The sequence below is a fragment of the Chelonoidis abingdonii genome, chromosome 5 (assembly GCF_003597395.2).
Source record: "Chelonoidis abingdonii isolate Lonesome George chromosome 5, CheloAbing_2.0, whole genome shotgun sequence".
Classification (NCBI taxonomy): domain Eukaryota; kingdom Metazoa; phylum Chordata; order Testudines; family Testudinidae; genus Chelonoidis; species Chelonoidis abingdonii.
This window is the reverse complement of record NC_133773.1, coordinates 83,506,764-83,531,891: the sequence shown is the minus strand read 5'-3', so window position 1 is coordinate 83,531,891 and position 25,128 is coordinate 83,506,764. Positions and strand designations below refer to the sequence as shown.

General features: G+C 39.1%; 1 protein-coding gene across 9 annotated transcripts in view; it reads left to right on the top strand.

Annotated features, from left to right (window-relative positions):
* Positions 1–25,128, top strand: part of SORBS2 (sorbin and SH3 domain containing 2) — a 436,274-nt gene that overhangs the window by 382,958 nt on the left and 28,188 nt on the right. For 6 of the 9 annotated variants that reach the window (XM_075066420.1, XM_075066418.1, XM_032800338.2 and 3 more), the window contains 7 exons: positions 5,898–5,947; positions 9,724–9,902; positions 13,465–15,048; positions 19,389–19,480; positions 21,831–21,877; positions 23,782–23,896; positions 23,991–24,119. In XM_075066420.1, coding sequence (XP_074922521.1) covers positions 5,898–5,947; positions 9,724–9,902; positions 13,465–15,048; positions 19,389–19,480; positions 21,831–21,877; positions 23,782–23,896; positions 23,991–24,119 — 2,196 coding nt within the window. The remainder of the gene's footprint in view (positions 1–5,897; positions 5,948–9,723; positions 9,903–13,464; positions 15,049–19,388; positions 19,481–21,830; positions 21,878–23,781; positions 23,897–23,990; positions 24,120–25,128) is intronic. The other 3 variants (XM_075066419.1, XM_075066421.1, XM_032800339.2) reach the window with 1 other exon arrangement.

Genomic DNA, 25,128 nt, shown 5'->3' with positions numbered 1-25,128 from the left:
GAAGCCATTTTAATCACTCAGGATATGATCTTTTGGAATTTGTGTCCAGTAGAGCTGGGTAAAATATTTATAACTAATGTGTTGGTTTTGTGTTTATTTAATTTACAAAACATGTCTGTTTTTTAAAGTGAGTGTCTGTGATTCTTGAAAAAAATATTTCCTCAAATATTTTAGGTGTTCGTGAAAATGTTTAAAACAACACTTTGTTCAAAAATACCATGTTTGTGAAATTTAGTGGATTAAACAAAATTTCACGGGAGCAAAGTCATGCCAAATGAATGGCCAAAAATCAACACTGATTTTCATGGGGACACACAAAAACTTTCACCAATTTTTCCTAGCTCTATTATCAGTCACCATAAAGGCCGGGATCTGGCAAAACATCTCCTGGTCAGGAAAGCAATCAGGTACATGCTTAACTTTAAGCACTTTGGGCTGCTGACGGGGGGACAAGAGCCTACCTCCTCCCTACTTCGAGCCCTGATGATTTGCTCCTGGGAAAGAACAAAAACTGAACAGTCCCTACTCACAGGGACTGCTATTGTGATGGGCCCTTCTGTGGACCAAAGCCGGGGTGAGAAGTTACGTCTCATGCAGTCGCAGTCTGACCCCAATGCTGGGTAGCAAAAAACGTTGTTTTTCAACTACCAGCCTCAGCTGACATAGTAGTTCTTTACACTTGTAATGGACTCTGTCCTCCTTGGTTCAGGTTTGGCTGGAGTTTGCATTGTAGTCCCCAGAGTCTGCAGTCCTTGAAGGGCCACTACAAGTGATCTAAAGTCATCATTCTCTGTGTCTGGTGACTAATACCATGTGAGTTGATGGTCTGACTCTGATTTTTAGAGGAAAGTGGATAATCATAAGAAAATCCACCTTTGATATTAATTGCAACTGTTGTGGCAGTGAACATAGCTCTAACTAGGACCACACTTAAGCTCAAACTCTTGTATTGGTGCCTACCTATGATTATGATTGGTGCAGTATAGATTAGACAGCCACATGTTGTCAGCCTTGAGACCAAGACTGGGTGTGGGAGCTAGGTTACATTTACATCATATAAATGTGGTCCCTCCACATGCTTGATGTGCGTCAGTGGGACAGTATAGGAAAGCATACAAAACTGCTGAGGACTTTGCTCCATTATGTTGTGCAAATAAACAGAGAACTTTGCTTTCTATGCCTGTCAGTGTAACTTCCTCAGTGTTGGCAAATTCTAACAATTGTATTCCATGCATTGCAATATTTGGTGTTATTCTTAGAATCCCAGCTCCTAGAGTCAGATAGTCCATTTGAGAATCTCAATCTCCATTTTTTTAAAAAGTAAGTTTTTAGTCCTCATGGTTGCAGAGAAAAGCTTGAAAACATGAATCATAAAGGCTCAAAAACTAGGGAGTAAATAAAAAGCACTCAAGATTTATAATGTTTTTAAACTGACTCATGATTTTTGAACATGCCAGGGTGGCATTCTTCATCAGCCCTAATTTAATTCCAAATCTTTAGAAAATGAAATAAGGACAATTTCCTGAGATCTATAAAAAGGTTTAATATCTATGAAAACACTAAATTATTATTAATAGAGCTTGGTAATAGATTTGGCTCAAAAACGTAGTCCTCTATTTCAGCAGCATATAGAGAGGTTGTATTGTGATGCTTTATTCCCTGCAAAACATGGATTATTGAGACTAGTTTCTCATTGTAAGCTTCACTCTAATCTGCAGATAAAATGATTTCTTCATATGGGTTACCAGGCCTCAGAGACCTTGGTCTGCATTCATCTATTTCTGTTTTTCATTTTTTTAATCCAATTCACTAATTATTTTCTCTCTTCCAAAATGCATTACACTAATCGGCTAGCAGCAGGCAATAATATAAAGTAATGAATTAACACATTACCAAGCCAGATGACAAAAAGATTTGGAGATCCATCTTTCTCTGGGACGTTGAAACCTGCAAGCAATGTCTTTCCGTTGTTAAAATGTGTCTATAAGAAAAAAAAATGTGTCTGTAAGAAACAAAAGAGAAGCTAATTTAAAGCATTATTTGTATTGTCACAAACAAAAAGGACTATGGTCTAAGAGCTGAAAGCTCTCCTCTCATAGGAAAGGGTGTACATGGGGTACAGAAAAAGCTTCATGGGAAAAGGACACAATTTGTAGCAAACATCTTTGCTGATGTAAGCTCCTAATGCTAGAAAAAGCCGGGCGCATGGCCAACAATAGTGGCACAGTCTTCCACCAAAAGGGCCATTGCTAAAGCAGTCATGCCATGTGGACAGAGCCATACTTCTGGGAACACTGGTCCACACCATCCATCAGTCCATGACCGCGTGTGCGTCAGCACAGTGCCTTATGACCAAAGCTAGTAGGTGCAATGGATGAGGAATAGAGAAATCGGCTATATGTATAAGCCACACATTGCAAGTTAATGTTGCCTGAGGCAATGTTAATGTGCAAAGCCTAGCTCCTGTAATAACTTACTCCAGGTATCAGTGGTGTCACCTACTTGTGTATCAGACAGCACTTTTTGGTTGCATGTACATCCATCGTGCTCTTCTGTTGCATATGTTTTTTGGGGTTGTTTTGGGCATAACACCCAAACAAGGCCCTTTGTGTAGCACAAGTGCTTAGGCATCCTGTTTTGTTTTCATTTTCAGCTATCCTCTTCTCTCTGTGGCATGGGAGCACAGTGGTATGCCACCAGTATTTTAACATGGGATTCCACAAAAATGTTTCCCCTTAGTCTGATAAACCTTGTTTTCCAATGTTGCATGCACTGCAGAGAGGAAGGATGAGGGACAAAGGATTCAATTTCTTTTTTCTCTTCTTTTATTCCCTTCAATTTAAAATAAATTAAAATACCTGCCATTAGGTACAATCTGGTGCATGTCAACAGTATGCAATTTGCTCTTCCGAAGCAGTTTGAGAGCCCTAGGGAGAAATCATCTTTGTTGAGATACTATAACAGTATCCAAAGTAGTGGATTCAGTAGTGAAATTGCCCCAGGTCTCCCTTCAGTGTGGTGACAAAATTTTAACAAATGGACTTCAAGGAGTCCCAAGAGTACCACAGTTTAGGAACATATGGCCTGTAGAAAACTTGTTTTCTTAGTTTGGCAGTATTTTTTGCCTGTGCCTGGATAGCAAGATTAGGTGATGTGAATACAGAAACAGTGAAAACTTTGAAATGGAACAGTTTTCATGGAGGATTCCCATGCTTCACACAATTTAGTCCCACAGCCCATTTCATTTCAGAATGAATTGAAAGAGAACAAAATGAGAATAGCTGTATATATTTTGAAAGCTAGTCAAACATTTACATTCTAAATGGGAAATTTTAAAAATTCTTTCTCAATTTTCTGCAAATTTGGGGGGATTCTTTTTTTGAAAATCAAAACCTTTTTTTGTTTTTGCTAAAAAATTTCAATTTTAGATGTTGCATTGAAAAATCAGAAAATTGTGAAGGAAACAAATATGTTCTTTTCCTTTGAAAAGCCAGTTTTCATTTAAAAAAGAAAAGTTTGATAAAAATGTTCAGCCTGCTCTTAACAGGTTCAGCTCAATAGCTGATAAGCATATTAAAATCTAGCGGTGACTAGAAATAGCAGTAGCTAACTCTTCTATAGCACTTTTCATCAGTACACATCCAAGCACTTCACAAAGATACTTACTATCTTTATCCCAGTTTTATAGATGGGAAAACTGAGACACAGAGCGGAGAAGTGACTTGCCCAAGGTCACACAGCAGTCTAGTGGCAGAGCTGGGAATACAATCTAGGTCTTCTGAGTCCATAGCCAATGCCTTATCCACGAGGCTATACTATATTCCAGTGAAACCTCAGGCTTGCTACAGTCATGTCTGTTAACATTATATCCTGCCACTGATCCACTTGTGGAGGTCCCAGTTGAAATCAGCTGACCAAGAGCAGCATGCAAAAACTGATAGCAGGATACGGCCCTTAGATTATACACTATAAATAATAAATGTTTCCACTGGATTCAGTTCTGCCATCATGCATATAAAAGTAAAATCAATAATTGTTGATTGGTTGTGGGGCAAGATGATAATGATAGTTGGCACTTAGGTTACGTATTTGTAGTAATCAAAACTTTTTTCAAATGCATAAAAAATGTACATAGAAGATGGTATCCTCTCTCTTCATCCTTGTCTTCAATTTGTAAATTCTGTGCAGCAGAGACTGTGTTTTGATATGTGTTTGTACAGCACCTAGCGCAATGGGACCTTGATCCCAACTGGGAAGTCTGGACACTACAGTAATATAGGTATTTATTAATAATAATAATAGTGAATATAAATAAATATTGATGAGTAAAGCAAAAATTTTATTTCAGATAAACACAAGCTTTGGTCCTCATCCAGAGCTAATCTGAAGCTCTTTCCTCTGAAACTGATTTTGGAATTATTTTCAGCTACTTTCATCTCAACTTCCATTCCCATCTAAAACCAAAAAGTTCTGAATCATGTTAACAAGGCTGTTTAAAATGTCTGGAAAAATTTGGGATCAGTTGCAAGTTTTAGGCAATGTTATGTTCATATTTTATCCAAATTTGTGTGGCTTTCTCTACTTTTAAAATGTAATAAAGTTTAGTGAATAATCCAGTAAATTATGTTCATTTGTGTTTTTGGTGGAATAGTTTAGTATGTGATCTGAATCTTTTAAGAATGAGGACTATTGAAAACTAATTTCAGACTGCTGCCTCTGAAGAATCTCGGGTATATCTGGTCCTTATAGAACCCATTATATTTAGGTATTGTTGACTGTGATTATAGAATGCTCATGCTGTGCTGAATGTCTGTGGTAATGCAAAATCTATTCCTAAATGTTTCTCTAGAGGTGTGATTACATGTCAGTTACTAAAAATTAGTTTGACTGTATTATATTTTTTTTGAACCTTGAATCCAGTCATTTTTTAAAAATTGATATATGCAATGACAAAGCATTTAAAAAGACCATAATTTTTCTATATGATTGCAGCACACCCTATACTTTTTCTATACAGGGAAAAGTAGATCCTGCAGAATATAAAGCCATGTGAAAATTCTATTTACAGCTCACTGGGGTCATCTTTGAAATGATATAGCGTGAAATGTTTAACATTTCTCTGACCTAGCTTTGTGCCCATGAAGAGGCACGATGGGGACAAGACAATTCCTTTTCTACCGATCACAAAAAAGTGCTACGTAACTCTAATTCTGGCTGCAGTCTTGAAACCTATTAAGTGAATGGTTTAAAAGTATTTGTCACTTAAGATTGAATTTACGTTGACAAGTTAAAATATTTCAGGGTAGCACTGCATTCCATCTTTCAGGTGTCATGCAATAGCTACTGTTAAAGCAATGAAAAGGCATTAGGCCTCTGTGAAAAGAACAGTTCTTAAAATGAATTTAGAGTGGCCAGCAAATGGCCACAAAAATGATGGCTCTTTCAGCTACATTTTCAAAGAGTTTCCAGCTTTAATTCACATTGATACTTTGGTGAGTAATTGGAAGAAATTCTGCGGGTCTTTATATGCAGATAAAAATTTTCTTTTTCTTTTTAGATTTTATATATTTCCACTTTTAATCAATTTCAATTACAGTGTAGCAAATTATGAAAAAACAAATAGAAAGTCCTGGATTGGTATTTTAAATTGAAAGATATAACTGAAAGTGTGGTAAGAAATCTTATGGAGCTCTTTTAAAAACGATATAAATTCTGTTCTGAAATATCATTGAACCTGTAGTCTGCAGTGCATAGGACATTAATCATGATAGCCTGATTTTAATGGGGCTCATCTTAGGGTCACTAATTTAATGAATGGTCCTAGATTATATCCCTGGAAAATGTCACACTTTTTTCCAGTGCAAAAGTTTAACGGATTGACCTATTTGTTTTCACAGACCTCCTTATATCACCCTTCTCCAGACAAAGGCCTGGACAGACCTTCTAGGTAAGAAACATGATGTGTCCTTGCAACAGACAAGCTGACCAGTCCTCACAGAGGGTAGAGGCCTGCTGAGCATTCTGAAGTCAATGGGAGTTGAGGGCGCTCTGCACTTGCATAGCACTTCTTGGTGTGCAGCCTACAGCATTCCACATATGGGATAATGACAAAATATCATGTGGGTTCTCTTGAGATTTGCAGTTCTTCCTTCTGTTTTAGAAGGCTGTATTGCCTGCTATTCAGAATGTCACCCAATCCTTCAAAGCTCTCCACTGGCATCCCTCACCTTCGGTATTAACTTGTAGCCTCTGTCCCTCACTTTCAATGCACTGCATACAATACTCCACCTCTCCCAACATCTTTGCACTCATTTTTTATTACGCCTCTTCTTTGCTTCACTAAAGCATCCAACCTCACTTCTATCTTCATATGATTCCTTGTTCTCGTCTTTGTGCTTGGAACTCCCATCCCAGTGTGCAAAGGTACCAGACTCTCTTCATTCAAATCTCTCTTTAAAATGCCTGTATTTCACAACACCTACTTGTATTAACCTTTAAATTTAATCTATTACCTAATTTAAAAATGAAAAAAGAATAACCCAGCAACACCTTATATTAACTTTTTCCTCATCATGCAAAACAACCTGTGGCTGTTTGATGTATCTGTCTATTTAGGCCCTGACATTGTATCCTGAAGCAAGATCCACGTGCTCTTGAGTGCATGAGACCTCATTCTTTCCTACTGACCTTTTTCAAGGGTTTCCTCTAATCTGTCCTTTCTTAGGCCTACCCCAGTACTGCTATTTATTTCCTGTATCATAGCTCAGCTTTCTAAGCCTTATCTATTCTTAAACAGGCTTTGCCAGTATAAATATACTGTAGAACTATACTGGCAAACCCCCCTCGTGTAGACACAGTTTATTTCAGCAAAAGACTTATTTTGTTAGTATAGTGTAAACCAGTTCCCTGAACAGAATAAGCCATACGGATAAGAGAACTTTTTTGCCAGTATAACTGCATCTACATTACAGTTTTTGCCAGCAATTTTTTCTAGTGTAGCCCTGCCATAGAGACTAAATATATAGAGGGCTTGCCAAAATGTGTAGGAAAGAGCAAAAATGTAAGGCGAAGACAGGTCTGCACTGGGTCTAAGGCTCATGTGGAGGATGATGATAACATAATGTCTCCTGTGGATGATAACTTCAGATGTCCTTACCACTGCTCCTGCTCTAAAGGAACCCTGCAATCCCCTCATCCCTTCCTAGGATTCAGCCTGGGAAAGTTTTGCTGGCTGTAGCTGTACTCAGCTCCAGGTACCTGGAAGTCTGCTCCAGCCTCCAGTCACTGGCTCTGAAACCTGAAGCTTTCCTGGCTAGGCTGGATTGTGCTATTCACATGGGAACTTTGATTACTGCTGCTGCAGTCACTGCACCTTGGTGCTCCTCATTGCTAGCAGCAAAAGTGAAGGTGGGTACAGGGCCTGGAGCAAATCATGAGGAGAGTGATAGGGCAAAGAGCACAGTGCAGGCAAGGAGCCTGTGTAGGGTGACCATGTGTCCTGTTTTGGCCGGGACAGTCCCTTTTCTAAGTCCTGTCCCAGTTGTCCTGACTTCTTTGGCCAAAGTGGACATTTGTCCCGTTGGCTCTTGCGAACTTGATCAGTTGGCAAGAGCAAATGGGACAAATGTCCACTTCTGTCAAAAAAAAAAGTGAGGTGTGAAGGAACGTGGGGCGGGGGGGCTAGTGGCAATGCCAGCCACCACAGGAGGGAGGACGCAGGGCAGCGACACCAGCCCCAGCCTCACATGGAGGGAGGGCAGAGCAGATATAGCTCAGGTGATGACACCAGCCTCAGCCTTTGGGAAATACGGTCATCCTATCTAGTATGTGCATTGCTGCTCGCCTGAGCCCTGCCTGTCCCCCATCTCCCCTGCAGGCAGCGGGACTTGGGCAAGGGGCTTGTGACAGCCCCATGCATGGGAAGGGTGGGCTCAGGCAAGTGGCTTGGGCCATTCCCTTGGTGGGGGGGGGAACAGGGGGAAGGGCTCAGGCCTGCACCACATGGCATCCTGTTTTCCCTTTGGGAAATTTGGTTATCTCAAACCTGTGTAGCATGGGGACTGTTATCAGGTGCTGAAGCCTACAGGCTGTCTTAGACTGTTATCCCAAGCAGGGCCAGAGTCACTTACACAGCCCAGGAACTGCCTACAGCCGCTTCAGTGCCACCAGCAGTTTGTTCCTCTGCTTACTGGTTCTAAACAGGCATGATAAACTAAGGGCTGGTCTACACTACGGGGGAAAATCGATTTTAGATCACGCAACTTCAGCTACGTGAATAACATAGCTGAAGTCGAATATCTAAAATCGATTTACTCACCCGTCCTCACTGTGCGGGATCGATGTCCGCGGCTCGCCATGTCGATTCCGGAACTCCGTTGGGGTTGGTGGAGTTCCGGAATAGATATAAGCGCGCTCAGGGATCGATATATCACATCTAGATGAGACGCGATATATCGATCCCCGAGCAATCGATTTTAACCCGCCGATACAGCGGGTAGTCTAGACGTGCCTTAAGGGTGGGACAATGCAAAGGGGTGGGGACAAAAAGAGACACTGAGTGAGGCCAGAGCAAGCCAATGTGCCCACCCAGGCAGCAGAGGGAAGAGCTTTCTTTGGAGGGAATCCAGAGATATAAACCACATTCCCTGTTGAAAGCTAGTATTTGTACCATTGTATAAGACAGAGATCGGCAACCTTTGGCACACGGCCCATCAGGTAAATGTGTTAGCGGGCAGGGACAGCTTGTTTACCTGCAGCGGCCGCAGGTTTGGACGATCACAGCTCCCACTTGCTGTGGTTCACTGTTCAGGCCAATGGGGATGCGGAAAACGGCACGGGCTGAGGGATGTGCTGGCCGCCACTTTCTGCAGCCCCCATTGGCCTGGAACGGCGAACCGTGGCCAATGGGATCTGCAATCGGCTGAACCTGCAGGCACTGCAGGTAAATAAACCATCCCAATCTGCCAGCAGAATTCCCTGATGGGCCACGTGCCAAAGGTTGCCGATCCCTGGTATAAGATGAAGGACTGGGTTACGATCAGATAGTGGATATAGCTGTTGTGCCACATACAGCTCGCAGGGCAGCCTCCCAGCACCAAGAGAGGCTGCAAGGGCAAAGCTTCCCGTGTCTCTGGCAGAGCAGCAAAGCCTGGGAAGAAGCAAAATGCCAAAACTGGAAACTGAAATTTTTGAAATAAAGTCCTTCAGTCAAAACACGACCTTTTGTGCAAAAACTTGTCAACAATGTTGAAATTTTACATTTTTGTGAAAAATTTAGTGTCTCAAAATAATCCCTTGAAAACATTGAAATGTTTATGGAAATATTTCAGTAAACATTCTGATTGTGTTGATAAGGTTTTAGATAAAAAAATATCAGGGAAGGAAGTGAAAAATTTTGGATAAACAAAAGAAGGGGTCAAACCTTTTCAAAACCTTTAAAGATGAAATGGCTTCAACACTCTGAAAATTTTTCTGAAAATAGATTTTCATTTTTTAGTCAGCTTTAGCACAAATGGGGCTTCACTCTGCAAAGTGTGCAATCCTTGGGGGAGCTGCGAACAGTGCCTTGTCCTGTTATATTTTTAGTCTATGCATTCACGCACTGTTGGGACTGTTAAATGGGTCATGGCTAAGGGGCCTGCTTATTGATCCCTGAAGAGAAAGTATTCAAATGAGCCCTGCTCACAGAGTTTAGACTGGCACTAATATTGATTATTTCTTTAGTTCTGCAAGTGACTACAGAAAAAGGAGGAAGTCGGAGCCTGCTGTAAGTCATCAGAGAGTGCACAGTGATCAAAATGCAAACAGGACTAGCCTGGGCCATGCAGATATGCAGGGCACATACACTACTCTTAGAAAGCCTTTAACTAGCTCTTCTCCTTCTTCTCCATCAAGAGCAAAAGGTAAGAGACAAGAAGATTAGCAAACAGGCAATAACCTTGTTTAATACTGACTTCTTATTGCATACAGTATTAAATGTTAGTCATAACTGCCAGGTACTATATGCTGTTGCTCGGACACAATCCACTAAAGAAAAAACAACAGCATATAGTTTCTAATGAAAGGTTAACCTATTCATTCTTGATTGTGTTGTTTCAGGCTGATTCAAATCTGGATTTATTTTTCATATGGAATATCTATATTTATTCAAAGAAAATCAGTCAAAAAAGAATGTGATATGTAAAATTTTACATAATTTCGTAAAACTACATTTCATACATTGCTTTCTTGCCAGCACTTATGAGATTGTTGTAATTTTTAAAACTCTTCCAGTATGTAGTGGAGTAAGAGAAACAGCATTCAAGATCACTGCCATGCAAATAAATCCTTATAACTTTCCTTTCCTCCTTCAAACCTCTGATTCTTGGCAGCTGATAAGTTCTAGGAATCTAATTCAAAAAAGAAAGTGCCCCAGTATGAAATTGAGATGATGGATTTTGTCAAAAACTCAGTAGTGGGTGGGATGCAACCCATGTAGTTTCTGATTCTTATGTAAGATGGTTCTTTTTTAATTCTCAGTCACTCAAACCTCTCTTCCTTATGTGTCTAGTATTTCTTACCTGTAAACAAACAAACAAAAGGTTTCAAGGTACAACAGTGATTGTTTACATTGGGAGTAAATATACAGTTCTGCACCTCCCTCATAATCCTCTTCTTATTATTCATTTATTTGCATTACAGTAGTGACTAACATTTCCAATCAGAGCCTCATTGTGCTAGACACTGTATAAACTTATAAAAGCCCATAGAAGCTTACATTCTAGGTTACAACCGAACATAACAGATGGACAAGGCAAACAAATAGTAGGGAAGATGTTGGAGGATGAGTAATAGGAAGGCAAGCATAGCTAAGTACAGCACGCATGAAGGTACGAGTATTCTCTGTATTGAGGGATGGATCCCTGGAAAGCATTTGCCACAAATTTGAGTCTTATTTATATGGGTATCCAGCCTGGAGCAATGCTATATTTCATTGTCTCATAAAGAAATGAAATGCTACTAAAATATTACATTTCTTGAAGTCAAGTACTCTTTCAAGTAAAAAGTGTGTTGTAAGATTTTTGATCAACATATCATTTCAGATTGTATCTTTAAAAGGCATATGAAGTTAATGTATTTTAGGTACTAATAATGAGTGGAGAGAAGTCTGAACCAAAACCCTAGACCCATACAGCCTCAACTCTGCAAATGTTTGAAATCCAGATCCAGATTTTAATTTTTCAGGTGATTTCTGTTCTGTTCCAATTTGACCAACCCAGACTATGGGCTCTTTGAAATCTGTATCCTGAACTGAATTTTGTAGCTTCAGCCCATTTCTACTCAAAGAGCATTTCTGTTGTGAAAAATGACTCTGACTTGTCTCTCAGTGACTCCCAGGTTAGAAGTAAAAGTATGGCTTTTCTAACTTTCAGCCTGAAAACTCAACTCTAGAATTGAGAGACAAGTTGAATTCTTTGGTTCTTGCCCATCATCCCCAGATTCTGCAGGCTAAATTATATCTTCAGTTACACCAGTGCAATGCACCCTATTGTTTTTAGATTATGCCCCTAGTGACACCAATGTAAACCCATTGGCTCCATTGTTGTTTCAGAGATGTAAATGAGTGGCCTTTCAGCCTGGAGAGAGATTTTCAAAAGCACCTATGCCATCTAGGTGCACAAATTCCATTGACTTTTATAAGTCCTTAGGCATTTTGAAAATATCTCATTTGGAATTCGACTGTCATTTCTACTAATAATGCAAACAAAGTAGAATCCAGCTCATTTCTTCTATTTGTCCTATGAGTGTAAGAAGAGTAAAAAATAGTAAAAACATTTTATCTACAGCAGATAGGGATGTAAATGTGTTGTGTTGAGTAAGTAGGAGCCGTTGTTACAGAAAGGCTGCTCTTAATAGCAAAGAAGTCGGTTTTCTAAAAAGGCATGAGTTATGAAGTTGCACTTCGGAGTTCTACATCAGAAAGCTTAACAACAGGTTAGCATCTCAAGGTAGTTGTCACATAGTGCCATGTGGATGGCCACATTTGAGATTCAAGCTCAGTTCTTTACTTGGGCAAGAGCACTGCAGAGTGAACTGGCAGACATCTGGGGAGCAACACTGATGGGTTCCAGAGACAGCCATATCCAGCTTCACTCAGAAGGACAGCCAGCTAAGTAGGGAAAATAAAAGGAAAAATGGCTGGAACTTTGGGACGCTTTCTGCAGGAAACATACCCACAAGTACACATAGAAATGTGTTTAGTGAGGCTGCTGCATTGTTCACATATTATGTTGTAATGTTCCATCCTAGTCCATTCAAGATCCATTCATCACATAGTTTCATCACACATATGCTACCTGAGAGACCAGAAATCTCCCATCCATTCATATACAGAGATTTTTTCTAAGTCGTCTTAGTTAAATGTGCAGCTGTGGTAAATGATTTGCATACACAACACTGTTTTCTCTTTCATCCTATACTAGGGGTCAGCAACCTTTCAGAAATTATTCACTCTAATTTAAGGTTTCACGTGCCAGAAAAATATTTTAACATTTTTAGAAGGTCTCTTTCTATAAGTCTATAATATATAACTAAACTATTGTTGTATGTAAAGTAAATAAGGTTTTTAAAATGTTTAAGAAACTTCATTTAAAATTAAATTAAAATGCAGAGCCCCCCGGACTAGTGGCCAGGACCTGGGCAGTGAGAGTGCCACTGAAAATCAGCTCACGTGCCACCTTCGGCACATTGCCATAAGTTGCCTACCCCCGTCCTAGACCAAACACAACTGTGTGCAAAAGTCAAAATCCAAGTGTTCAACAAGAACTTTTTGTCAAACATAAATTTACATTTGCTCATTTTTGGCATTTGTTTTTGATGTTATTCTTTAACATCTATATTTTGGTAGTATCTAAAGGCCAGATCAGATTGAAAGCTATAGTGGTAGGTTCTGTACAAACAATAGATTATGGTTCCTGTCCCTGAGACGGGTCTGAGAAAAAGTTCAGTTCTGCCTCTGGATTCATGCTTTCCCAGAAGTAGGGTGTCTTCAGATCCAGACTTTTGGTTTGGCCCCATCTCTACCTCTTCTGTAGTTGTATTGCCTTTCTACCAGCCTCAGAACCAATGGTACCTTTTTATATGTGATACTTTTAATGTAAAGATGTGCACTGCCTTAACACTCTAGTATTTAAATGTGTTTTATTATTAATAGAAACATATGGCACTAAATCCTTTCTGATGTTTAAATTATATGGAGTACATTTTTACAGTTGGAAAATTAAATAATTGTGTAGCATGGATTATTTGCTTTTCTCTTCTAATCTTTAGGAATGTGTATGCTGTACTTGATTGCTAGATTAGATACACCAACTGCTTTCTCTTTTCTGTTCTTTCTGATATCTACTGACATTACTTCCAACTTTTTGAACCTGTTAATTTCTGGCAATGTCTCTTTTTTACCATGCTGCTCAATGGATTATAAAGGTGGAGATATTAGTCAAGTGTATCCATCCCTTTTCAGTTATTCAGTGCACAACCACAACACTTCAAATGAATTAGATTATTGTAGCTCTTATAGACAGCATTTGGCTGTTCCAAGTGATTCAAGAAGGGCAAACCATTATAAGAATGGCTGGCAAATGACTCGTCAGAATGCAGAAGTCTGGAGCAGCACAGAAGAAACTGCCTCTCCCAAGCAGAAATCTCGTAGCTGCGATGATCTGTTAACAGATGATCATGATAGCTTTCCTGATGCACAGGCCAAGTCTGAAAGTATGGTATCTCTCATTTGCGAGGAGGATTCCAAAGGCAGTTGCTCATTGACCTGGGCCTCCCCATATGTTCCTGAGAGCCGCAGTGCTAGTCGGTCAAGAATTCGTCATAGATCTGCACATGATACCCCAGGATTCCTAAAAATGTACAAGAAGATGCACCGCATCAATCGCAAGGACTTGATGAATTCTGAGGTGATTTGTTCTGTAAAGTCCAGAATATTACAGTATGAAAAAGAACAGCACAAAGGTATGCTTCAGGGCTGGAGAGAGTCTTCTACTGAAGAGGTGCCCAGGGACATGGTACCTACGAGGATATCCGAATTTGAAAAATTAATTCAAAAATCAAAATCAATGCCGAATTTAGGTGATGAAGCATTATCAACAGTAACACTAGAGCCTCCTAAAAATGGCTTATGTTCAAATCGGCGATTTTCTATCGAGTCCCTGCTGGAGGAGGAAAATCAAGGTAGACATGCCATTCAAGTACAACGGAACTGCAAGCCTAAAACTCTGGTGCCAATTCATATTGAAGTGACCAGTGATGAACCACAAAGATCGCATCTGGAGTTTTCTGACAGTGATCAAGATGGAGTGGTCTCTGACCTCAGTGACTTTATCCAGATAGAAGGCTCATCCTTTTGTAGTGAAAGTGACTTTGACCACTTTTCCTTTACATCTTCTGAGAGTTTTTATGGATCAGGCCACCATCACCATCATCACCATCATCACCACCATCACCACAAGCATCTCATCAGCACCTGCAAGGGGCGATGCCCAGCATCCTACACCCGCTTCACCACCATGTTAAAGCATGAAAGGGCTAAACAGGAAAATACTGAAGATCCAAGGAGACAAGAAGCAGAATCTGGCCTCTCTAAGATAGCATTCCTAGTCAGTCCAGTGCCTTTCCGGAGGAAAAAAAGTTCAGCCCCTAAAAAACAGACTGAGAAGACTAAATGCAAATCATCTGTGTTCCAGGCACTAGATTCTGCTCTTAAAGATATCTGTGACCAAATTAAAGCAGAAAAGAGAAGGGGAAGCTTGCCTGACAACAGTATATTACACAAACTTATTACTGAATTGCTTCCAGATATACCCGAAAGGAATTCGTCTCTTAAAGCTCTTAGAAAAAGTCCCATGCACCAGCCTTTTCATCCACTGCCTCAAGATGGTGCCATTCATTGTCCACTGTACCAAAATGAATGTGGAAGACTACCTCTTAGTGCCTCTTTTCAGGACATGGATACAACCAACAACAACAAGCAAGACAATGATAGTGCACTGTGTTTCCAAGGTGGATTACCTTCCTTTCTTTTATTCTTGTGATTGAGTCATTCACCCTTGTTCCTTTCATTTCCAACCCTTTGTCACTTCATTTTTGAGTATTTGTTTATGCAGTTTAGCATAAGTGTTTACCATATAAAGGGCATGATGAAGAAAGGGTATTATTTTTACATAGCTATATGTGATAAATAATATAAGATGGATAGAGTAGTTGTCCATCCACAACAATATAGTAATCTGGTTATCAAATGGTGACAGCATTATTTTACAATTAGGTGATCAATACAGCAAAGTAATATAATGCAGTAAAATAAAAAAATTAAGGGAGAATCCCTGTTTTCAATAATTGGAGCTTTACAACGACAAAGATTTTCTGATAATTAAAAGGAATAATAAATATATGCATCATAATGTGATGACCACGGGGAAAAAAATGCAGTAGCTCTTCCATTTTGTTTATAGTAACAAATGTGCACTGCACATTAATAATATTAATAAATAATGTCATACTAACAATATTTTATGTACAATAGATGAAAATCTGAATGTTTTATAATTAATTCTGTCCATTTTATAAAATTGTATTCAGTTCTGTCACAAATGTTGCTACCTTTGAGCAACACAACTTTTTTGTGAACAGAACTCTAAGCTATTTTTAGTGAAGGTTCCATTTCCACTGCTCAAATGATACACTTTGCAATTTCCATGGCAGCAAAATTATTGAATGTAAAGTGTCTCCATTAAATTTTGAGAGAGACACTATCCCTTTGAAATGGCAAACAGAAAATGAAAATAATCAAAACTTGAAGGATACTGTCAAGGTGAATACGAGTAGAAACTGATCACTCTTGACAGGGATCCTGTTTTAAAGTTCATACCATGAGGAGTTCATTGTTCTATTTCTCTCTCTCTTTTTTTAATCATTGCTTGAGTTTAAAATATTTTTTAAAGTTTGACTGACCGAGATATTCCCCGTAAACAAACTACTGTAACAGCATGTGTGCACAGATGTATCTACTGGCAGACTCAGAGAATTGAATGTCTTTTGTAAAGACATTTCAAACCTGAGTTTTTTATTTTAAAAAGTGATCAAACTACTCAAGGTAAGAATGACAAAATGGACTGCCAAAGAATTCTGGTTTTAGACATACCCTCTTTAAAGGTGTGTCTTCGGTTATTATGATGATCACTTTATAAGGCTATTCTGGAAATCATGTAATTGAAGCAGGGGGAAATCTATGGCTTTTTAATATAAATTGTGGAGTATACTCCTCTTATTTTTTCTTTAACATTCTTGTCCTGTGCTGAAATTTTCGCTAGTGCCACATTTGCTAAAAAATATCAAGTGTATTCTGCAAGACTGCTGCTGTGTTATCTTAACGAGTTAAATAAAATACACAATAGAGTCAGTAAAACCTCTCTTGCAAAACATCATTAGTTTCATCAGTCATGGTTTTGAAATGTCTTTAATTATTTCCTGGCATTGAATCATAATGAGTCATTATAAACAGAACCAGAAATGTGTATAAAAGGATTTAGATGCAGCTCTCATTTATATTTGCCCAAATTGGAAGCAACTCCTTTGAAGTCCCTGGGCTTACCCCAGATTTACACTGAAGTAAGTGAAAGCTCAATCTGTCCCTATTTTTTCAAATATAGCTCCAAACACGTTTTCTTCTGGAAATAATAATCTCAGGAACTTTACCATTTTGTGTCCTGTACTTGTGCATTTCTTAAAATAATTTTTTGCAGTCCACATTATTTTTAGCTAAGTTATATGTTTTATATGAAATGCACTTTTCAAAATATATTGATATTGAAATTCTACACTTCAGATTATCAGCAAAATCCTGCCCAAGAAAGGAGGAGAGAGGGATCTCTCCCTAGGACTTGAAAGCAGTAGGAGGTATCACAACTAGTCCTCTTGTCCATCCATCATGTCTGCAATAGGATATCGACGGCAGGGAGAGGGGCATGTCCAGCAGCCCAGCCAGCTAGCAAGCATGTTGCTATCACTGGCAAGCATAGTTGGGTGTGTACTGTTCTCCTTGCTCTGAGAAGCAGCAAAGTACAGTCTCTCCATACTGTTTCAGTCCCCATTTAGAATCCTGCCCTAATCAACAGGATGTCATATCAAACGTGACCTACCAGGTATCGTGTCTCCCCTCCCTCATAATATTTACAGATTTAAATTATAGCTTGTCTTTTATACATGTGATATTGATGAAAAGGGGACAGGGAGCACCCTAGAATACCAGGGCAGGAACAGGACAAGATATTGGCTGCCAACTGACTAACCTACTATAAGGGTGTCTCTAGCCCTGGGGGGATGCTCAGCCCTCCAGCAGCATTACCCTTACAGAGCACACATCACTCCATTTTGGAGCAGCAGTAAGAAGTAACTGCTGAACTTGCTGCCTCTAACCCCTCCAGCAATTTTCCCTGCACAGGTAGAATGGCTCAGTAACCCTCCCATTGGCTACTACTGCTTTGCTCCCCCTTCGGACACACACACAAAGGTGACTCAAAAGAGCAAGGGCAGTTCAGTGCCCATTGTCTAGATTGGACAGAAATTCTATAATACTGATAGATGCGTATAATTTCAAAGCTATTTTGTGTAACTGCTAGGGTTGCTTAAATAAAATGACCACTAATCCAAACCTTAACAAATTGGAAATTCACACTTAAAAAATAACCGTTGCATATAATGGCTTCAGTGACGATGCAGGACCTGATATGATGAAGATGAAAGTATTGCAGTGACACTCAGTTCCTTAATATATAGTATACAATGCATGTTAGCAGGATGTTCCATTGGCCTCGTACCCAAGCTGATGATAACCAAAGCATTATGCTGATATGTGCTTCGTTCCATGCTATATATTGTGGGACCAGTTGTGTTTCTGTGAGGCATAGCTGCACTGAAAGAAAGGGAAGAGAACACCTGTGCAGGGGTCTCTGGTGTCATGTCATAAAGAATCACAGAAGGCCTTCTTATAACTTAGAACAAAGAGCTCTAGTGAAATTAACTAAACTGTGTTATTCCTTAAGCTGCAGTGTTTGCTCTGCTCCACTGCAGTGTTTCTGGCCAAAACCTTCTCAGTACCCTTCCTACCTGGCTTACTGCTATAGTTTTAAAGATACAGGGCATAGATCCTAACACCTGGAGACTTTATGCCTGTGCAGGGAACATAGGCCCACATTCAGGAAAGCACTTATGCATGTTTAAGGGATTTCCAGAATTGCCACAACGTACCTGCTGCTGTGAGTAAGTTTATGATGAGCAATTAATACACTTTTCCACTCCCCATCACTGCTCTACAAACCTCCATTATACATCAGTTGCCTTAGAGCTATGCTTTTTAGAGTGCAGTACACCAGAGAGCATTGAGATCTCTGGTTTTTCTGTAAGAGTCAAAGAAGTTTGACCCCAAAGTGATGAATTAAATGCTTTCAGTTCTTTGTTCCCAGTAGTACTACTTGACAGAGAGGGAGGCTGGGTAGAAACAGATCATGTGAACTGAAAAAAGAAAAGCAAACATTATTATTGTTCTCTTCACTAGCAGATGTCAACGTGGCACTAGGAAAATACAGTAGCGGAACTCTCATGAGTAAGAGGAGATGGTTCATTCAGTCTCCAAAATTTCCATAGGCTTGAAATAATTCCCTTTGTTTTAATTTCATACAAGCAGCCCACAGGACCATACTAAGTGCAAGACTTTCATTAAAGAACTCTTCATTTTATTTTATTTTTTCAAAATTTATTAAAATAAATATGCACATAATGACAATAGCAAACTGTGCTTTACAGCAAATATGCCACTCAGACTGGTGAGTAATGATTTATACTCTGTATCTTAACATAAAAAGTTATTTTATAACAATAACAGACTTCTAATTTTCCACGTGCAACTTAATGAATGCCTCAGGTAAAAGGGAAATCCATATTGCAGAAAAAAATCTTGTTAAGCTTTCTCTCATTGTGGCATGCTTTAAACACCGTCCATGCATGTAATTATGTGTTTACATTGTTATCACTCAGACATGTTTCTTGAACCCTTCTGTATTTGAACCCAAGATGTATTCGTTTATGTTGGTAGTGCAGGAGCTATACTCCATCTCTACTGTGGGTCAGATGAACATTTGTGGTAGGGATTTATTGTCTGTTTTTTCCCTTTAAAAGGGATATTTTAATCATCATTAATGTCATGTAATTTTTCTGTTAAAGGGGAATGAATAGACCCAAGCACTCCATTTCTAGGTGTAGTTTCCCTTTAAATAAAATGTAGCAGCACCGCAGAATTAACTTGCTTCCGACTTAAGATTCATGCAATGACATTTTATTTGCAGTAGACCAGGAGTCTCCTGGGAGCTATTCTTCTGCTTTGACTGATGTGGGTCGAGGTACTCCACGGGAGAGAAGAGGAATTCCAGACAGAGAGGTAGTTAAACAGGAATGCATAACTGAGCGGCATCCAAAGCCAAAAGAGCATTTATGAGACAATCCAATAACATTTACAAGATAAAGTTTTTTGTGTGATGTTAAAAAACTGTAATAATGATGATCATAGGAGCACTTAGACAACCAGTCCTGAAGAGAGGATAATAGAAATTGTTTTTAATGTTGCATGAAGAACAACATATTTATCTTTCTTTAATGATTAGTACTTAAGATGAAATTGTATTTTCTGCTGATGTTTAAATAGACCAGGACACTCCTGCAGGGGGTCTGCTGATATTTTATGTCAGAAAGGACTGAGAGATGGCAGATGGGACAATAATCTAGAGGAAAATGGCAGTTCTACTGTGAAGGCTCTGATGAAAACCAATGACTGTGCAGGCTAATATCCTGAGTAACTGTCTCAGGTGCTTTTAGGGCTGCCAGGAAGAAGATTTCTGCTCCAAAATCACTTCTATTTTTTCCTATGTAAGAGTCTGTTTGAGTACTTTCAGCACTGTCCCTAATTTCTATGGCAAAATTTTTTGATTGATTATTCTAATTACATAGTGATTGCTTATGCTATTGCTTATGCTTCAGACAAAAAAAAATTAAAACCTTCAAAAGAGAGAGAAAGCATAAAGGCAGCATGAAATGCCAGCATAGTAGAAGGAATGGGAGACCCTGGAATGTATGTGTGGAACGTATTATTTAGTTTATTTTAGTACTTTTCTAGTTTTAGAACCAAGAACCTCTCCAAACTTTTTTTCAAGGGTTTTTCTCTCATTGCAATTGAGGCAGGTAAATTCTCATAAACTAAACAATGTCTTTAGACCAGAGGTGGTTCAACTTTTTCATAGAGCCACATTTATACAGAGATTTATCTTGTGTATCATCTTCCCCCTCACTCATGAGTTCACAGACTGACTACCCTGTCCTTCACAATGAGACAGACCATGTTCTCTCCCTCTCACGACATGGGAGACTAGTAGTAAGAAAGTATTTAATTTATTTTAAACTGCCTTTTATTGTAATTTAGTAGCCAAGAACAAGGTGAGTTGGTCACAGAGTGTCAGTCAGTTCTCCTCAGGCAATGAATGGTCATGGGACCATAGCTTAAGAACCTTTGCTTTGGGCCAATTTGCTGGTTTAATGGTAGCATATAATGTTATTATCTAGGAGATTTGAGATCAGATCTACTAGGTCCTAGGTTTCATAAGACTACTATTATGTAACTCCTATTGGGAGAAGTAGACTCATAGACTCATAGACTTTAGGGTCAGAAGGGACCAATATGATCATCTAGTCTGACCTCCTGCACAAAGCAGGCCACAGAATCCTAACCATCCACTTCTATAACAAACCCCTACCCTGTGTCTGAGTTACTGAAGTCTTCAGATTGTGGTTTGAAGACCTCAAGCTGCAGAGAATCCACCAGCAAGTGACCCATGCCCCACGCTGCAGAGGAAGGCGAAAAAACCTCCAGGGCCTCTGCCAATCTGCCCCGGAGGAAAATTCCTTCCCAACCCAAATATGGCGATCAGCTAAACCCTGAGCATGTGGGCAAGACTCACCAGCCAGCACTCAGGAAAGAATTCTCTGCAGTAACTCAGATCCCATCCCATCTAACATCCCATCACAGACCACTGGGCATACTTACCTGCTGATAATCAAAGATCAATTGCCAAAATTAAGCTATCCCATCATACCATCCCTTCCATAAACTTATCAAGCTTAGTCTTAAAGCCAGATATGTCTTTTGCCCCCACTACTCCCCTTAGAAGGCTGTTCCAGAACTTCAAGTAGAGAGGAGTCTAGTTCGTGTTCTTCATTAAAGAAATTGCCACAGTGTGAACTAATTAATGGGAAAAACGGCACGTTCCAAGTGCAGGGACAATGTTCTGCTATTCCTTCCTAATCAAATTGAAAATCACATTTCAGTCTGAAACTATGTAACTGCTAATGTTATAAGCAATCCTCAAGATGACTCTAACGGAAAAAGATTAGAGAAGTAGAACATTGCAGAAGTATGCTGACTTTGCTAACTTTAAATATAAAGGTAAAATGTTAAAAATGTCTGCCTAATGTTAAGTTCTTACATCTATTTTTAGGCACCTAAATAAATGGTTTTCTTTTCAAAAGTCCTGAGCACTCAGCAATTCCCATTTACTTCAGAGGGTACTGCATGCTTTTGAAAATAAACCCACACATGCAAGTGTTTGAATGTGGATTTAAAAGAAGTGTAACCTTTAGGCACCCATCTTTGAAAATCTTGGTTTGTATTTTTACAGGCTAAACATTATTTTTATAATATGATAATATTACATGTAAGTATTAATTACTTTGCTTTTCAGAGGCTGCCAGCTCGAGCTGTATATGACTTTAAGGCTCAGACCCCTAAGTAAGTATTAACGTTTTGTTAGTTAAGAGTATGTATGAATGCAAGGGCAAACTTTTTAATACTTGTCTCAGACACCTGTCTCAACCAATGGTCAAAGACTGTGACAGTGTCAGCAGTACATTTCTGTTGAGGGATACCAGCCTCAAGAAGCTACCCAGAACTCTGCTCTGCCTAAGCAGTAGCCCATAAATAAGTAAGCTGTGTAAGAAGCCATTTCATATTTAAAATCTTTGAATGATGAAACACTAATAATAATTGTTCAAATGTGGGAGTGGCTTTGCATCCTCAGCACACATTTTTACCCTGTAGTCCTGGCCACCAGTCCAGGGGGCTCTGCATTTTAATTTAATTTTAAATGAAGCTTCTTAAACATTTTAAAAACCTTATTTACTTTACATATAACAATAGTTTAGTTATATATTATAGACTTAGAGAAAGATGTTAAAATTTATTACTGGCACACAAAACCTTAAATTAGAGTGAATAAATGAAGACTCGGCACACCACTTCTGAAAGGTTGCTGAGCCTTGCTGTAGACTATAAAAGATCCAAAAGAGCACCTACATTCCATCATCCATGTTGTCTCATAAGATCCCCAGTGTTTATCCCATTTTTTTCATAAATGAGGGGCTAACATTATGTCACCTAAATTATGTTCTGGGCCTTTAAACTTAAGGGCATCTGGAAGTGTGCGTGGAGTAGGTTAGGGGACGTGGAGCTTGAAAAGTAGAGGGATAATATAGGAGAGAAGACAATGGCCAAGATTTTCAAGTCACTAGTGATATTGGATACCTGAATTTTGGGGTGTCCAACTTGAGATACTTTAAAGGGACTTGATTCTCAGAAAGTGCTAAGCACTTGCCAATTTGGGCACCAAAAACTGAGCCAACCAAAATCACTAGCCAGCTTTTAAAATCTTGACCAAGATTTTCAACATAGACCCATTTCAAAGGGGTATATTCTGTGAGAATCAGGACAAAAAAAAAATAGAGTGGACCAAATTCTGCTCTCATTAATAGTAACATAACTCCACTGAAGTTCATTGAGTTAAGTGGTTGTAAATGAAAATAGAATTTGAACTTGTATTTAAAGAAGAGAAGATAAATTTGATAGGGAAAGGAAAATTTCATATTTCTTAGAGTATTACAAACAGTTGAGATGAAAAGCTATTGAAAAACTACCCTGACAATAACTTTTACATTTAAACAATGACATAGACCTCTCATCATGTCTTTTGATGCCCTTTTGACCTAAATATAAAGGACTGTTATGTGCACCTGTATTAGCAATTCATACAAAGATAGCTGTTGACTGAATCTTCATGCACAGTAAATTGAATGTTTGTTTATACAGAACATAATCTTGTCCTTTACACCAGTGAACCATGCAGAGTGGGATGAGTGGGTCAGGGTAGGAGGGTCCCTGAGCCAACTTGCTGGGGTAGAGTAGGGTAATTCATGGAGTGCAGTGTAGTGAACATTTCTGCTTTTATAAAAGGGAGCAACAAAAGGCTCTCCTGTCCACCTATGGATCAGCAGCTGAAGTAGCATCCACACAGGAGGGACAGAAGACACCGAACTTGCATGCAGATCCACATGTATTTGGGGCTATGATGTAGATCAGGCCTATCTCTTCAGTGGACCAAAACCAGAATCCAAACCCAAATACCCCAAGTTTCAGATTCAGATCTGATTCTGAATCCAAACATTGCTGCTTGTGCCCATCTGCAACTTACAATTATTTCGTTATATATTACTCACTGGGATATGCAGTATGGCTATGATGCTCCTTCCTCAGATAATTGTTGTTAAATTACATGTGTAAACAGCACTAGAACTTCTGAAGCAATTAGAGCAGCTCAATCACAAATCTGAAAATGTCTGACTAAAATAAATCTGTTACAGGGAACTGTCCTTTAAGAAAGGAGATACTGTCTATATCCTCAGGAAAATAGATCAAAACTGGTATGAGGGAGAGCACTATGGAAGAGTTGGAATTTTCCCAATTTCTTATGTTGAGGTTGGTCTGTTGTTTTATTTCTGGGATTAGTTTTTAAAATAGATGCACAAATTACATGGAAATAATGCAAAAAAAATTCATGTTCTCCTTTCAGAAACTTTCTCCCCCAGAAAAAGCACAGCCTGCCAGGCCACCTCCTCCAGCACAAGTTGGAGAGATTGGAGAAGCTATTGCCAAATATAATTTCAGTGCAGACACAAATGTGGAACTATCATTGAGAAAGGTAACATCTAGAGTTATCTTCAGTGAAAAACATCTACACTGAATAACTGTTTATAAATAAAACTTAAAAACTTGAATGTAAATGCTATTATTTCACCTACTCTGAAATCACAGAAGGGCTACACACAAACAAAATACTAGTAGTGGGATATTTGCAGAGAACTTAATTAACCTTCTCTGCTTCATATCTCCAGGTATCTATCTCTACATTTGTGAATGGTGTAAATGAGTTATGCAAAACAGGTAATTAGGTTGTACTTGCCTGATTTGCACATGCAAACATCAAGTTGCATGTACAAATCAGGTAATTGGGTGCCTAATTGCCCAAGTTGCATGTACATTACCCCTCTACACATTTTTCAGTTGCCTCTTTCCTCAACCACAATTGTGGGGCCTGCAATTTTATAGGTGCACCCACTGTTTTGGGTATATAACAGGAGATTTTAAAACTCTGATGGCTTGTCTATGGACATTTTTGGAAGCCCCTGTGACATATCGTGGATTACCCAAGCCAATAAGGAGTTCTGTCACAGTCTGCCTTATAACTTTGGGTTCCTTAATACTACTCTGCTATGACTCAGAACCCTGACAGCCTACAAATAGGTCTCAACCCTGGCTAGCACCAGCCTACTTACTCTTTGCAGGATGACCTCAGCAACCCCTCCAATCCCAAGTCCCCGCAGATCTGTCTCCCTGAGTTCTTAACTACAAGATACTCAGACTTTTCCTCTCTGGTTTGACACCTCTGAAGGAGTAAAACCTGCCCCCAGCAATCAGTTCACTTTGTGCACACACTTCACACAGTTTGCATACCAGAGACCTGCTTGGGGTAAAAATAAAGAAAAAGTTTATTCAATAGAAAAGTCAAAGATTAAATAGTAAGGGAGAACAAACGAATACAAGTTGCACAGAAAATAAACAGGAAGACACAATCTCAGGCTTTACGCTTCTATGTTAGCTAAATTCCATTTTCTAATACAAGTTACCTATTGCCTCTGTGATGTTTCCCT